The following is a 16,317-nucleotide window of genomic DNA, read 5'->3' on the forward strand; positions in this document are numbered from 1 at the left end:
AAGACTGTTGCCAACTACAAAAATTTCCAAAATATCTCACATCATACCTGACAACTAAGATAAACTTACTTTGATTGCCCCTCCTTCTGAACTAAACTATGAGATTGCCAGGATTTGATAGGAAGAACAAATAATGAGTAGTAGTAAAATAACTTCATTCTTTTACAGTCCTTTTTTTTTTTTTTTTGATAAGATGTTGAATTTATCACTTGTCATTGTGAAAACAGTCTTCAAAAGTATAAATGGCTGTCTACTCTTCATAGTAAAGCAAATCCATAAGATGTGTGTACAAACAACAAGCCAAGAGGAAAGCTAGCTGTGAATTTTCAGAATACTTCTAATACCTAAGGAGGCTCAGGTAACCCTAATGGCTTCCTCGTGTTCTTTGGGTCAGGCACAGACAGAGAAGGGCATTCAGGCAGCAAGCGACTGCAGAGCCTGTACCTACACTCACACTCTGAAACAGTACAGCACCAGCCAAGAGCTGAACTCCACAGGAAAGTGCAGCTTTCAAAGGCCAAGTAAGCCTCCAAAATACCTAAAGTTTAACATAGATATGGGGTAAAACTTTAGTTCCTAACCAATGCTAAAACATCGAGTCCTTTCCACACCCCTCCTCTCATCACAAGCTTCCAACTAGTAAATACTTCAAGGAAAAGCTACATTTCCTTCCTTAGGGCTCTTCCAAAGAATGATTCTGTAACTCTCCAAGATTCTTTTTAAGTCAAATGCAGGAAGCAATCAATTAAGTAGGTTTTTCATTCCCATCCCGTTAGACTAGTAATGTTAGGTTGCAGTTGAAAGGCTCAAAAGTATTTGCAAGAAGCAGTAAAAGGTGATGACAAGGCTTGGTGGCCAGACCCAGCACCTTACCCTCCAGTGGTTGCAGGTAGCCTCTCTGTGTATCTGGATGTACTACCAGCACCTCGAACTGGAAATCTTTCTGTGAGGCAGCCACTTGCAGAACTCATTCTTTCAGAACATCAATAAGTTATTACAAGATGATTGCATACAGATATGTATGTATGACACATCACTTACTGATTTTCTGCCACTTGTTTTCCTAAAATCTGCGGTAACATTATCTGGATCTTTTACTTTGCAGGTAAAAGGTAATATTACACAAAACATGCATATCAAATAGTTACTGTTGGCAATTTCTCTACTGAAAGTAAAATGTTTCAAAAGAAGGATTAACAGTTCAACTAAATAGAACAGGGTTGGACTGAAGGACTTAATTCCCTTCTAGTTTTACATTCAAAATAGAAATATGAGGACAATGCAATTTATAACAAAATTGTTTTCTAAAGGGTATACAGAACATCAAACCCACATTCAGGAAAAAACTGGGTCCTTTTTTTTTTCAGCCCTCAAAAGGCCTTCCAATGACATACCATGTAGTCTTGTATATTTTATGATATTTATACCACACATTAGTAGCAGTTGATATTCCAAAATTCACAAGGGCTTATACAAGCACACTGAATGACAGGCACCTAGGGAATTCCTCTTTTTACTTCAAAGCAGTTGTGTGGAAAAATAGACAAATTCCAGAAGTATACTATCTTCCAACATTATTTGAAAAAGCATCTCAAATACATTTAGGCTGATATTACATAGCAATAGGTATTTAATTACAGCTGTTGCAATCAAGATAAAATTGCGACACAGCTCTTCCAATCAGTATCATTTGAAAATTATATGATCTTCATATGACGTTACTCACAGTGCTACACTGATGCCATTTCTGAAGCACATGGAAAAAAATGCCAGAACAACCTTACAAAAAACAAATATATTATTAATGACCTTTACAGAAAATATTTTGTAACACAGATTCCACCTCAGCAAATGTTTGTGCTCCAAGTAACTTTATATATATATGAATGATCCTATTTGACTCAATGGGATTACTCATATGCAAAAAGATATTTCAGAGGCAACTTATCGTTTAAAATTCATAAAATGAGGTAATTAAACAACTGTCAGTAAAAGCCTTTCTGTGGTAAACATATTAAAAAAATAGTTTAAACAGATGTATCAGATAGAATTCTACTTAACAAAGTTTATATACTATAAAATGCACGTTGTACAGTACTAATGGTGTCCTGAAAAAAAAAATCTCTAAAGAATAGTTAAATATATTTTTCATATGAAAAATTTCTAAATCCAGAGTTGTACTTATTAGTGGCAAAATTCAGTCTCACTGATGAATGACTTAGTGATTTTATTTTTATTTTCTTGCTTGTATTTTTATGTGTGTATGCATATATATTTTACACTTAGTAATGAAACATCTCTGTTCATTCTGTGTTTTGCCACAATTTACACCTGAATAACATCATGATGTAACAGAAATTAGAACTTGGCACCATTAACATTACTGATGCATTCACCTTGTCCTCAACCACATTGTCTCCTAGACACAATAAAGGTGTAGCCAAAGATTTATCCTGCCAATAAGATATAGTTATAGGTCCCATGAAGATTACTGACACTGAAGTACCAAATATGTACTGGCCTTGGACTTAGCAGATAACATGCCAGTTTTGAGACACATTCAAGTTGACAATAAATCAGTATCACAGTTCCAATAACAGGAAAAAATACCTTAGAGGAATTTTTCTGTTAAAACATTCCACTTTTGATTTAGCTATTAAATGGTAATGATCGTAATGGACTAGGCAGGAGGGTATTTTGTGACTGAAATGTGTAGACATTTTACTACAGGGCTATTTTTTTAAACTTCTGTGATTTTCAACTGCACGGTATTTTCCCCTTAAACCAATTTTTTCTTAAAAAAAAAAAAAAAATCAAATGAAAGATGTTTTAGGAGTAATCTGATTATGAATTATACTTGTTTTCTGTAACCGCACATGCAAACACTTCCACAGCCTCCCTTTTGTGCATACAAAAAAGCAATAGTTATGGGTTATGGAAAGCTAGAGAAGGCAAGGCACTTACTAAATTGTAAATGTATTTTTCCTCTCCCCCTCAGAACTCTATGTTTGTCACCAGAAATCCTTTTCTGAGAAGTTTGTTAAAAGGGTACCAGTTTCTCAGGATGTATGGGGTATGACTATTTTTTCAAGCACTCTTTTGAACTTATTTCAATTTTCTGGTTTTGATGATAGTCATGCTGACAACTTTTTTTGGTCCATCAAATTCTCAAGTACAATTACATGAATTTACTTTTAATAAATTACCATCTTTGCATATATCAGTCAAACCATGAAGACTAAACACTTGCAAATAAAATGCATTATTAATTTAATTGTCACAGCCTATTTAGCTAGCTTTTATTAGTATTTGCTATAATATGCAATGTATCAGAGGGCAGAATCAAATTCAAAACATACAGAATAAACTGATTATATTGTCCTAGAGAAATTAAAAAATAGCATGCTTGCAAAATTATAATCAAGGCATTAATGTTTTAAATAGGTAAGAAAAACTATGTAACTTAATTTATAATATGTTTATACCCAAAGTGATGGTTAAACATGCTGAAGAAGGATTTCTTTGGTTCCTAAAGCCATTAAAAGGCATCAAACTCTCTCATAATAGGAAGGGAAAGGTGGAAAGGAAAGCAACAGTGGTTTGATACTTACAGCACTAGATCATGTGGCTTCAACATCCACCATCACCAGTGAGGGACTGCTACTTGAAAATTGTATTTTTGTTGTAACTCTGCCACTACTATTTGATGCTGCTCTATGTTAAGTTGAAGTGCCAGCTAGAAAGGTATGGTAGGTAAGAAATATTCAAAAGATGGGTGAAGAAAATGCAAAGGAAAAGAGTATGAAGTCACTCAAATATCACTTGTTTATGCTGGCCTGGGGGTACAGCTGCAACAGCCTGTGTTAGTAGATGGGGCTGGGAGGTTGCAGGCCTTAGCTGGATTCTCTGCTCCTTGGGCAGCCGAGGCTACAAGGGCTGTGAACCTGCCACTGCATGGAGGGGCGGCAGGGAAGGGACCCCCCTTTCTCCTCCTCCTCTTCCTGCCACGCTGGCAGGCCAGCCAGAAAGCCTTTAAGGAATATGGGAAGAAATGGACAAAACGGAAACAGCCAGAAGGCTTTCAGAAGAAACACGCAAACGAAAGCCAGCAACAACCGATTTAGATTATAGCATCCTGCTTGTTTAGGAATTCATTTCAAGATGATGATCGCTAAAAATATGCCTCTCAGGCTAAGATACTATATTTGGAAATCTATTGTATGTATCCTTTATTGCGCACATATTCAGTAGGGTAACGCAAGTTATCTCTATGTTGTATTTATGATGATTATACAGTAAGTACCCCCTTGTAAAAGAACACATTGGTATTGAATGTTTCCAGCTATAAAATAAGCCACCAGAGCAAAACATTTTTTGTAATTGCTGTGCTATGACAAAAGATAACCAGCACAAATTTTAATATATCTGCTTTGATGAAATTAATCATTGTTTTGATACATCATTCTATATTTTAGATGAAATAGAGTATCTTAAAATTCTTTTAAATAACCGTGTGTAAGGTAAATTCTGGTTAAGCCCTTTGTAGAGGAAATCTCATTAAAAATATAAGCACCACTTAAACAGGTGTTTGGTCAAATATAAAGTTTATATGGTGTGTTAATTTAAAACTCTACTGTTAGGTGACTTGGTGATTTAAGTGTGACAAACTTGTAAGGAAAGGGTCTGGTTGACTACCATTTCCAGCATTTTTAACAAGAAATAAACATGACCCAGAAAGAGTTTTGCAGTGTTCTTCTACAACTCCTAGCTATCATTTATTTTTCCCTTCTTTAATATCAAAACTAGAAATACTTTTTATTTATGAAAGCCTACAACAGAAAAATGAGTTGTAAGGCAGTAATACTTGAAACAGTATAAAGTATCCAGCAATGATCCCTGCAGGCAGGATACCTCCATCTATCCAGACTGAAAGAGAACGTTCAATCTTTTAGTTATCCAAAAAACCATCAAGTTTCTAGTTGCCCCAAAAAGTCAATGAAATAGCAACAATTATGCCACAGTGTGCCTAATAAATCTGAGGCAAAATCCGTTTATCTGCAAACACAGCGCCATTTTGTTTGTAATACAGTTACATTTTAAACCATAGAAAAAATAATCTGCTTGCAAAAAAAGTTTAAAAATTAATAACTGTACACAGATTGAAAAAAAAAACTTATTTCATTTTAAAAACACTCAAAACACCAAATTTCTGTTCCTTCCCAGGAACACTGAGGAAACTTTCTTTGTTATTCCTCTGTGGCTTTGACCTTAGTGATCAACATAAATCTCAGAAAGTCATTTTTTAAACCTATGAGCATCAAGGCCAGCAAGGGAAAAAAAAAAAAATTGTACTTGGATGAATAATTACCACTATGGGAATCTTAAGAAAATAATATCACCTGAAAAAAACACACCCAAAAAGGTGCAATTCCTACACCTTTTACATAGAATGGCTTTCTACAGCAATTTTTCTATTGACATCCACAGACATGTCATAAGCACAAAGCTGGCAGAGCACTTAAGCATGTTAACTTCCTCTGTAGTTGTAGTTGATCTAAAAGTCAAGTCACTTCATTTTGGGTAAGCTAAATATTCCAGATAAGGTCTCCACTTATTGTATAAGGTAAAATCAGAAAGAATTTTAAAGTACTTTACCTTTCTTTGGGTGTGCCAACTCCATGCTTGCCCAGTAAATGCGTATTCAAATGCTTCTTCATCACAAATGCCACCCTACCAAACAAACAGAAAACCCAGGAAGATTATTTTTTTTTATTAATATTTTTTCTTTTTTTTAATACACAGTATTTTTCTCTTTTGAGCATAGCCTTGAGCATGTCTTATTAAAGGCGATCTTTTAAAAACCCCTCTAGACTACGATCTAAATCTGGGAGTCCATTCTGTAACAGGTTTTCTTCAGATTGCAGTCACTTGGCTATTTTTCTTACGAATAAGTAACCACAACCATATATCACTGGTCGAAGAATGGAAAACCTGGTTTTGCTTCCCTTTGGAAATTAGAACATCTAATACAATATACTGATAGCTTAGTCAATTTTACCTAAATAACATTTCTTAATTTTATAAACCAATACAGTTAAACTTAGAACTTTGAATTTATTTAAGCTTAATGGGCCCATCCTGCAACCCTTCTTCATACAAACAGTTCCATTGTTTGTAATGAATAACACTAAAATACAGCAAGATCAGATACTTTAATCACAGCTTGTGTCCGGTCAAACTTCATTGTATTAATTATTTAAAGAGATATACATGGAAACAAATTAAAAGCCGTAGTTATTTTATAGCCTTGTGAAAAAATGGATAGAAAAGGTGAAGCACATGTTCATGAAGACACTTTGAGCAGGAATATTGTTCAAACTGGCAAGACACTGTTGAAAGCATCAAGAGCAGCAACAAAATATATACTACCTAGCCTTATGTCTGTACTAAAGAAAACACAGATAATTTACTTTAATTTTGGTGACATACATAATGAAACAGATAGGAGCCTATCAAGTACCACTCTTCTGCTGATAAGACCATAACATCAATTTAATTATGTCATGTGACTGCTTCAAACAATTTAGATATCAGACTGAAGCTTCAAACGAAAATGGTTCTCTCAATAAGCAAAAATTTTACTGCTGCAACTTTCAGTGTGAAAAGGGCTTGCAAACATTTTTGTTAATTATGTATTACAGCTGTCCTTCATAAAGTTAATTACTAATAGCTGAAAGGCAATAGACTCTATTTGCATATGTACATGAAAGGCATGACATATGCAAAAATATGATTTTAATTAGCATTCCATGATATGAAGGGCTACAAATCAAACTGGCATGTTATAAGATTTTTAACATTAAACGCTGAATTCATCTGGACGTGTTTGCAGTAATGGACAATGGAAGGACTGTAAAACACTAGCACTATGGGGTATAAGAGCCACAAAAGCCAAGAGACAGTTTTTTTTCCTTTACAAATATGTTAATGTAGCTTCTCCATGTCTGATCTACTTTGGGCACTTTCACGTTATTACAGAGAATCTCTCTTGTGCATCCCTTAAGGTATAAGAACATAATTCTGTCTTATTTAAATGATAGTGATTTCCTCTTTTTTTACAAAAAGACATTAAAAATTTCTTAAATACTTCTCCCTACACAATTTATAAGTATGGCATCATAATCATTACAACTGTGAATCATCTATCACACCGTTACCATCATTACTATGCAAGTGTCATCAGAATTACTGTACATAGGGAAAATAATTGTAACAAAATAAAACCTGTTCTAGTAACAGCATAAGACATTCAAAACATAACACCTTTTTTTTTTCAGCAGAAACATTATCCATTTCCACATAGACATGAAAGGTACCAAACAGATTTTAATTTAGTAATACCTGTATTTCCTGTTACAAACCTCCATTCTCTAGCTCCTCCAAAACAAAAATAAACCCAAAGATATTACTGTGAAAGGGCAACGTGAAATTAAAATTGTAAAGGCATACTTTGCTATTTACATGGAATATAAAGATCCCAACCAGCTACACAGGATTTCCAGGGAAGCTTTTTTTTTTCTCTGAGACCATGTTCTTGGAAGCTTCCAAACAAAAGCCTAACATTTCTTACACTGCGAACATTTCTTACACTGCGTAACTGCAGGGGGCACAGACAGACATACCTTTTTGCAAAATCAAAGACAAAGGCCTTGTTACTAATGTGAAGCAATTAATCTCACATTAGCTGCCTCCTCTCTGTTGTATCTAGGTTCTAAGTAACCATTTTGCTGCTGTTACACAGCACAAATAAAATGAAGACTGACTCAGTAAGCGTCTCAGTGCCTACTAACATTTTGAGCTTTTAATCTAAGGCTTGAAGACTTAAGACTTGAGGAGTGCGGAATGCCTCCGTGCAAGCCTGGAGTGACCAGCATAGCTCAGGAACAGCTCCCAACCTTACAAAATCAGGCCTTAAAAATAAAAGCAAAGCTGCATTTTCACAAGACATTGAGAAGATGATTTAAAAATATTACCAGAGATAGCCCTTCTTGAAACAAAATATTTTTTCCCTCAGATTTAAGGCAAAGTCTAAATATCTTGGTTTGGATGCTGAGTTTGAGGACAACAACAACAACAACAACAACAAAAGAGACACACGTATGGGAACCATTTGATTCTGTTTAGTAAATACTGTGGGTAATTTTAGGAGAGAGGTGGCAACAAAAAGTGTTTTTGGTACATTTAGTAACTCTGGGTTTCTAAGCAATTACTGTATTAATAGTAAAAAAATATTGGTCTACCTATGCTATTACGTCTGCTGGTAAATCAGTTATTCCTAAGATACTGTCCTAGACATGACAGCCTTGTTTTTTTCAAATGAATTTTAAGGGAAGTCCATGTGGCACCACTAAGAACTCAAGGACTGCTTGCAAGATATGTTGCTCTAATCCATCTTCAAATCAAAGGGAATCTTTCTATCAGCTGCAGTAAACATCAACTCAAGACTTCACTGAAGTTCTCTTTTCTTATTTTTTAATTCTAGTGGAAATAGAAATTATTAAATGCTAAAAATTAACTGGCTTTAGAAACACATCAAAAGGGAGTAGGAAAAACCTGTAATTGCTATACTACACTGTTTCCAATACCTGCAAACCCAGCCAGACCAGATGCCTGGAACCAGTTTTACAAACTCTGATCTGGACATACTCATCCCCAATTCACATGAAGACAAGAAGTCACAGCCCAGTTGCTCTCCTAAAGGGTCAAGTCTTGAAAGGCAGGAATGTCTAGCATGTACATCCAAGTCATGGTCACTGGGAGCTCCCTCCATTCATTGGGAAGGCTCCTCCTAGAAGCCTCCTCTTGCAGTGGAAAAAGGTAGGATTTCATTTGCTTGCAGTGGTATTCTGTTGGTTTACCTTTTTTATTGATTTTAAACTACTCTGACTCTAAACCAGCAACATCCTCGGTCTCATACACTCTATGTTCAAACTTCAAGATAAATTAAAGACAAGTTGAAAAATGACACAGAGCTTTAGAAAAGCATTCACACTCCCTATGGACATTTTTTTGAACATACACTATAAATAAAAATAACTTTCAAACATAAATATATGAGCACCTTTCCTAAAATGAATTTGCAGAATATTCTGTTTTCAGTTTAGAAGAGTTGTGGCTTGTCCACTCATATTCCATGGCAGTCTTCAAAAAGTACTTGGACTCACTCTGAGAATGTCTGTAAGTGATTTAGGATCCTCTAAAAACTTGTCTTCAGTTATAAAAGCACATTTCAATGTACAAAAGAAACAAAGGGACTTCTAATTCTGGGAATAAAGAAACATATTGGACAATCTTTACTTCCACTTTTTATTCTAGTGTAACACAAGTTCTTCAGCATGTACAATGTTTACCATAACAGGAATATGAATAATCTGTCATGTATTGTCTGTTCTCTCATTTTCTCTGCAGGGAGAGAATTGTGCTCTGTGAAGTATCTTGTTTTGAGAGGGCAAAAGATTCTAGGGTTTTGAATCTGTAATAGCTCTTTTCCTTTTAGTATGTACATCGCTGTTAGTGAAAAGCCACGTTAAAGAAACAAACACACACATGCAAACCAAAACAAGCATTCTGGACCTTACAAGTCATGCAATCGTTATTTCCTGAGTGTTTACCAAGTGCTCAACCTTGGCCTAGTTCCAAGGAAGGAGCTACATCTTACCCCTACCAGAAGTCACTTGAAGCCATGTCAACAGACCAGTCATCTTGTAACAGTACATAACTGCTGAGGAGGACCAGCATGAGAATTTATTTTTGTGGGACTCTACAAACAAGGTATCCAGCAGCTGAAGAGCAATTTTAAATCACTTCTCAGTGGATACATTGCTCTCTGCAACTGCTTGTGGAGAATTTATCTTGCAGACAACAATGTTCAATGACGGCACAAAAGTCCACGAGAATAACAATGAATATCTACCCTTTATTCATATTCTCAATATCCTTTACATCTCCTTTAAGTTGTCCAGAACCTCTTTATACATGAATTTAACTTTGAGAAAACAAGTAAGCTGCTGCATGACATGTGCAAGCACAAAGTACACAGAATGTTTTAAAAATCTCCTTGAAGGTCTTTTACTAAAAAACAAACAAAAACCCCACACCCACCCACAAACAAAACCAAAACAAAAAGGCAGAAGAGAATGCTATTATTTTTAAATTATTAGTATTTAGTACTTGGTTTTATCATAGGTTTCATGCACTCAGAAAGGATAGAATGGTTTACCATTTTGAATAAATCACCTGGAAAATCTGACAGCTTGAAGGAATAAGAAGAAAAAGGATCTCTTAAAACCTTTATACACCATCACAAAATATGAGGAAATAATATATTATCCTGTCTGCATTAGTTTTTGTTTCCCATGATCTGTGCTTCAATTTCTGTCACTGTATCTTCATCAGAGGCCACAAACCAGAAAAAACTAGGCAAGCTGCATGGATGATTTCAGAAGAGGACAGTACATTCAGGCAAGTAAATCATAGAATTATAGAATGGTTTGGGTTGGAGGGCACCTTAACAATCATCTAGCTCCAATCCCTGTGCCATGGGCAGGGACACCTCCCACTAGCCCAGGTTGCTCAAAGCCCCGTCCAGCCTGGCCTTGAACACTGCCAGGGAGGGGGCAGCCACAGCTTTGCTGGGCAACATGTTCCAGTATGTCACCACTATCACAGCAGAAGAATTTCTTCCTTGCATCTAATCTAAATCTGCCCTCTTTCAGTTTAAAACCATTACCCCTCATCCTGTCACTACACTCCCTGATAAAGAGTCCCTCCCTACCTTTCCTCTTAGGCCCCCTTTAGGTACTGGAAGGCCACTATAAGATCTCCCCAGAGACTTCTCTTCTCCAGGCTGAACGACCCCAACTCTCTCAGCCTGTCCTCACAGAGGAGGCGCTCCAGCCCCCTAAACATCTTCATGGCCCTCATCTGGACTTGCTCCAACAGGTCCATGTGCTTCTTACACTGGAGGCCTCAGAGCACACAGTACTCCAGGTTGTGTCTCAGGAGAGTGGAGTAGAGAGAGAGAATCCCCTCCCTGGACCTGCTGGCCACACTTTTCTTGATGCATCCCAGGATACAGTTGGCTTTCTGGGCTGCAAGTGCTCATTGCTGGCTCATAGTCAGTTTTCGATCTACCAACACCTCCAAGTCCTTCTTCACTGGCCTGCTCTCAATCACCCAGACAGTATTTGTGCTTGGGATTGCCCCGACCAATGTGCCGGATCTCACACTTGGCTTTGTTGAACGTCATGAGGTTTGCACAGGCCCACCTCTCAGGCCTGTCCAGGTCCCTCTGGATGGCACATCCCTTCCCTCCAGCGTGTCAACTGCACCACACAGCTTGGTGTCATCAGCAAACTTGCTGAGGGTGCACTCCATCCCACTCTCTGTGTCGCCAACAAAGATGTTAAATAGCACTGGTGCCAGCACCAACCCCTGAGGAATGCCACTCATCACTGCTGTCCACTTGGACATCAAGCCATTGATCACAGCTCTTTAACTGCAATCATACAGTTAATTCCTTATCCACCAAGTGGTTCAGTCATCAAATCCATGTCTCTCAATTCAGAGACAAGGATGTCAAGGATGTCGTATGGGACAGTGTCAAATGCTTAGCAGAAGTCCAGGTAGGTGATGTCAGTTGCTCTTCCTTTATCCACCAACACTGTAACACCCTTGTACAAGGCTACCAAACTCATCAGGCACAATTTGCCTTTAGTGAAGCCATGTTGCCTGTCACCAATCACCTCCTTATTTTCCATGTGCTTTAGCATAGTTTACAGGAGGATCTACCCACTGACACAGAGGGAGACACCTCCTCCTTGTCTCCCCTGCCTGTCCTTCCTAAAGAGCCTGTCTCCTTCCATTCCAACACTCCAATCACAGGAGCCACCCCACCACTCTCTGTGATGACAATAAGATCACAGCCCTGCAGGCATGTGCATATCTCTAGCTCCTCTTGTTTATTCCCGATGCTATGTGCATTTGTGTAGAGGCATTTAAATTGGGCCCCAAATGAAGCTGACTCACTGGATGGAATCCTTTTGTGCTGCTCTTCAGGTGCTCACCTGCTGACCTGTGATCCCCCTCCAGGCTCTGGGCATCTATTGCTGGCACTGGCATCAAACTGGTAGGATTAGGATAGATTGAGGTTCCCCTCCCCCTGCAATTTTAGATTAACACCCTCTTCACATAACGATATGGACTCAGTGGTTCTTATTACCTGAACAAACTGCTCTTGTTTTTCAGCGTGTCTTGAAATAATCTGCAAACCCTAATTGTTTGTAGTTGAATGAGTGTTTCACACAGAGTCATGCCAGCAGGGATATCAATCAGAAAGAAATAGTGCAGTTTCTCAAGGAATATCATGACTCACATGTATTTCAGAATGTCCAATAAAACTTGTATATGTAATTACAGATTCTTGCATGTACTTTAGATTTGTACATGTTCTATACACAGAAGTAGAACTTCATATATTCAAATCAGCCCTTAGTCAAATAGTATCTAAACAGTCTATATGAGCTTAAAAAACTTAGTCTCAAAATGATATAAAAAGTTGCTACTCAAATCTCATCTCTCTGTCAGCATTTTGTACTCAGGTGGTCAGCTTCAGGAACAAGAACATAGAGGAAAATGCAGAAATGGCCAGAAAGCAATAGTTTTCTATGAACAAGTAATCTTTTTTTTCCATGAATCAAAAGTCTAAATTCCTGGGAATTTCTTCAAGTCCATCATTCATGGATGCTTGCTGATTCTGAAGGGTCCAAACCAGGGCGCTGATAACTCTCTTGCATGACTGCGCGCAAGGGACTCAATTTAAAAGAAAGTATCTGGCAGGGCAGAGTCTGGTGTGGAAGATATCCAGCAGTCTGAAAGGCATCATGCCCTTTGTGACAAGATGTCAGGTTCAAGTAAATATCTGGCAGGGCGAAGTCTAGTGTAGAAAACATCCAAACATCTGAAAAACTTCATGCCCTCTGTGACAGGACGTCAAGTCCTAGAACCCTGCATAGGAAAATTGAGGTTTTCTGCTGACTCATTTAGCAGCCAAATGAAGCAGGTCTTACTAGATAACAGTTGTAGTTATTCTTAAGTTAAAAAAAACAAAACAAAACAAACAAACAAACAAAAAAACCCAAAAAACCCAAACCAACAAAAAAACCCCAGTAACATTTCAGAAGGTTACCCAGTCACCCAGTCTGCAATGTTGAGAGTACTGTGATGCACTGCCTTATACTCCATGCTGACCCCATGTGTTAAAGAAGAATATGGCTGTTTCATGCTCCACCCTCACTAACACTGGTAATTAAACTGGAAAGTAAAATGCATATATTTGGCATATATTGCTCCTTCCTCCTCATCTTCAAGTGTGAGCAACTTGGCAGACAGGAAAATGAAAACTTTTTCTCTTGAAAAGAGAAAACAAAAGAGGTAAATGAGGACAACTTTGTCATCATTAACAAGATGAGAACCACAGTACCACAGCAAGAATATCATGGTAATTCACAGAACCTAAAGGCTAACAAGTTTTACATTTCTGAAAAATATTAGCCTTTCTGCCTTAAGTTACAAGGTGTTTTGTTTTGGATTTTTTTACAATTTTCCATGCAACAATCAGGTAAGTTTCTTAATTATTTATTAACATTTAAACTTTTCCAAGGAGGTTTTGTTGCTGAAGTTCAAAACCTAACATTTTTAAAAATTCATTTTATGTCAACATGAAATCATCGGTGCCACAGACTACAACCTTCTGTAAACCCACCCAATTTCATTTTTACTGTTACTTGTAATGAGCTAGCAATGAAGCCAAGGTGCCCAACAAAATACAATGAAGGGAGAAGACAACAACTTAGATTAGTGGAACCCTGTATACAGCTTGCACCCAAGGTAGACTTGAGTATCACAGCAGCTACTGTTCCTGACTTGCTTTGAACAGGATGACAGACAACAGGATTGTCAATGTGCTGTTCAATGACCTGCATCAATCTCAGGAATAATTTACTGCTATATCAGACAGATCATTATGGTTGAGTTGCACACTATCAATCAATCAGCTGTGTTGTTCCTGCATATTCCTGCATCTATCAACCAGAAGAGAGAGACATCCCTCAGTATGTTCTTGTTGCTTTCTGCCACCAATCTGCGTCCCTCAAGATGTGAAAGAATTATTAGCCACATGGCCATAAAGTAGTAGCAATAGGCACAATTATCTCTTCTTACATATTCTGGCAAAAGAAACCTGGGTACAAAGGAAGAACAAACTAAATAAACTAGAAAACATCCTCTACTGTTCCTCTCAGGCTGGCTTGGAGAGATCTTGCTATCCAAATGTGTTGAGTCCTCTCAAGATCCCTCTTTTAAGAGATGCATGTTATGATATAAACCATCCAGGACAGAGATATAGTATGTCATTGCAAGGACTGTGGCAAAAGAGGAATATACTGGCAGTATCTACATTATTTCCTCCCCCATGAGGGAACTCATTTATTTGTTATTGTGTGCCTCACCTGAAGTTACCTTATTTTGCAACTGAAATCAGAAAGATTTTCTGTAAGTTAGCTATAGGTCCCTTCGATATCAGTATCATTTATGTTTGGGGTTTTTTTTAAATACAAAAAGTACCCTTCAATATCAGATGCAGCAATAAGTCAAGTCCAGAAAGTGATGTTATTAATATAAAGATGAGAGGGAACTTAAGAGTGTAACTGGGAACTTTTAGATTTGGAGGTACAATAAAAAGCCACTTAATAGCATACAGTGAATATGGCACAGTTTATGTGCACTGACAACAGTTTCCAGACACCACACACTTTGCATCCTTAAAGGATGGAGAAGGCCATTGCACTCTTCGGGGCATAACTCTGCTGAAAATGGGACCTAGTTACTTCGAAAGAATCTTACGGTGGGGGGCTAAAAGTATATAAGGCTGTATTGCAAAGTTAAACATGCTGCATGGACAAATAATTTCAGTAAATGATGCATCATGATACTATACACAACAAATATAGTTTGGACCATATAAATATAGTTTGGACCATATAAAAACACTGCTAACATACTTTAAGACGTACATGTATAAAAACTCACAGAACAAGACCCAAAGCATTATCCATTTCACAATACCATAGCAAAAACTACCAGAAAGTCATGTCTGCTGTTTCAAGCCACAGCAGCATGCAAACCAAGGGAAATACTAGTCAGCCTGAAGTGATTTAGTAGAGGATTTCTCTGAAAACAAGAAGTGGATCTTTCCTTACGGTACCCTGTGACATCTTAAATGGAGAGTTTCAAGTGGTGGCATCCCCTCACCACCACCACCCTTCAAACATCAGGAATTAGGAAGGCTCTGAAATTCACACAAAAAGATCATTTATGAATAGATTAAAAATGAATGACCAGTGAAGTAGGTCAGACCAAAAAAAAAAACCAAAATGCAATCAATTTTAGGGAATGTGTACCTCTGAATTCTCCCCCAAACACCTATGCTTAGAAACAAAACTGAGGTTGTCCATGCACCACTCCTAAAAATAACAAATCTACTTCAACAATATGCTGTTGAGTATTCTTCTTGAACAAAATAAAATGTAATAAGGTATTTTATTTTTGTTTTAAACCTGATTTTTTCTACTAAATGTGAACTGATCTACTGTCCATCTAAATATCCACAATTCTGTCAAAGAAAACATTGGCTAGTAAAAAACTGAAATAAATAGAAGATTGCTTATTACACAGAATATTGCTAAACTGTAAGTCAACAAATAGCTCTCTACTTATTTTGTTTGCTTAATAAGCATAGTAAAAATAACTGAACAGCGGCAAAAACTTTTAAGTCAGAAGGTGTTCACTCTGTCAGGAAATCACCTTACAAATACATGAGAAAATTAGTACTGCTACAAGAAATGTTTGTTTCAATATTCAGAGGAGTTAATGAATGTTAAGTGATAATGGTAGACAGCAGCAGTATGTAATTACATTTCTAAACACACCTTACCAAATCACTTCTAAGCTAAAAGAATCACATGTTCTATTAATTTTCATTGGTTATCAAACATCTGTAACTGTCACCTCTAACAGGTGTTTGGTAATCTAACAGCTGCACGAAGTACTAAAAAAAAAAGAAAGAAAAAAAAAAAATCCCACAAACCAGAATCACAGTGTGATTTCTGCAGCACTGCTATCAACCTCTCAGTCTTCCACAATGCAGAACCTCTACCTATAAATTCTGAAATGCAACCATAGGCTGTGTTGGGAATGCCT

General features: G+C 37.1%; 1 protein-coding gene across 2 annotated transcripts in view; it reads right to left on the bottom strand.

The window, feature by feature from the left end:
• The window catches only part of ZNF407 (zinc finger protein 407), a 348,274-nt gene that overhangs the window by 201,587 nt on the left and 130,370 nt on the right, over positions 1–16,317 (bottom strand). For both annotated transcript variants that reach the window (XM_026842626.1, XM_026842625.1), the window contains exon 4: positions 5,656–5,730. In XM_026842626.1, the coding sequence (XP_026698427.1) occupies positions 5,656–5,730 (75 nt within the window). The remainder of the gene's footprint in view (positions 1–5,655; positions 5,731–16,317) is intronic.

Source organism: Athene cunicularia (assembly GCF_003259725.1).
Source record: "Athene cunicularia isolate RWA chromosome 2 unlocalized genomic scaffold, athCun1 chr2_part1, whole genome shotgun sequence".
NCBI lineage: Eukaryota > Metazoa > Chordata > Aves > Strigiformes > Strigidae > Athene > Athene cunicularia.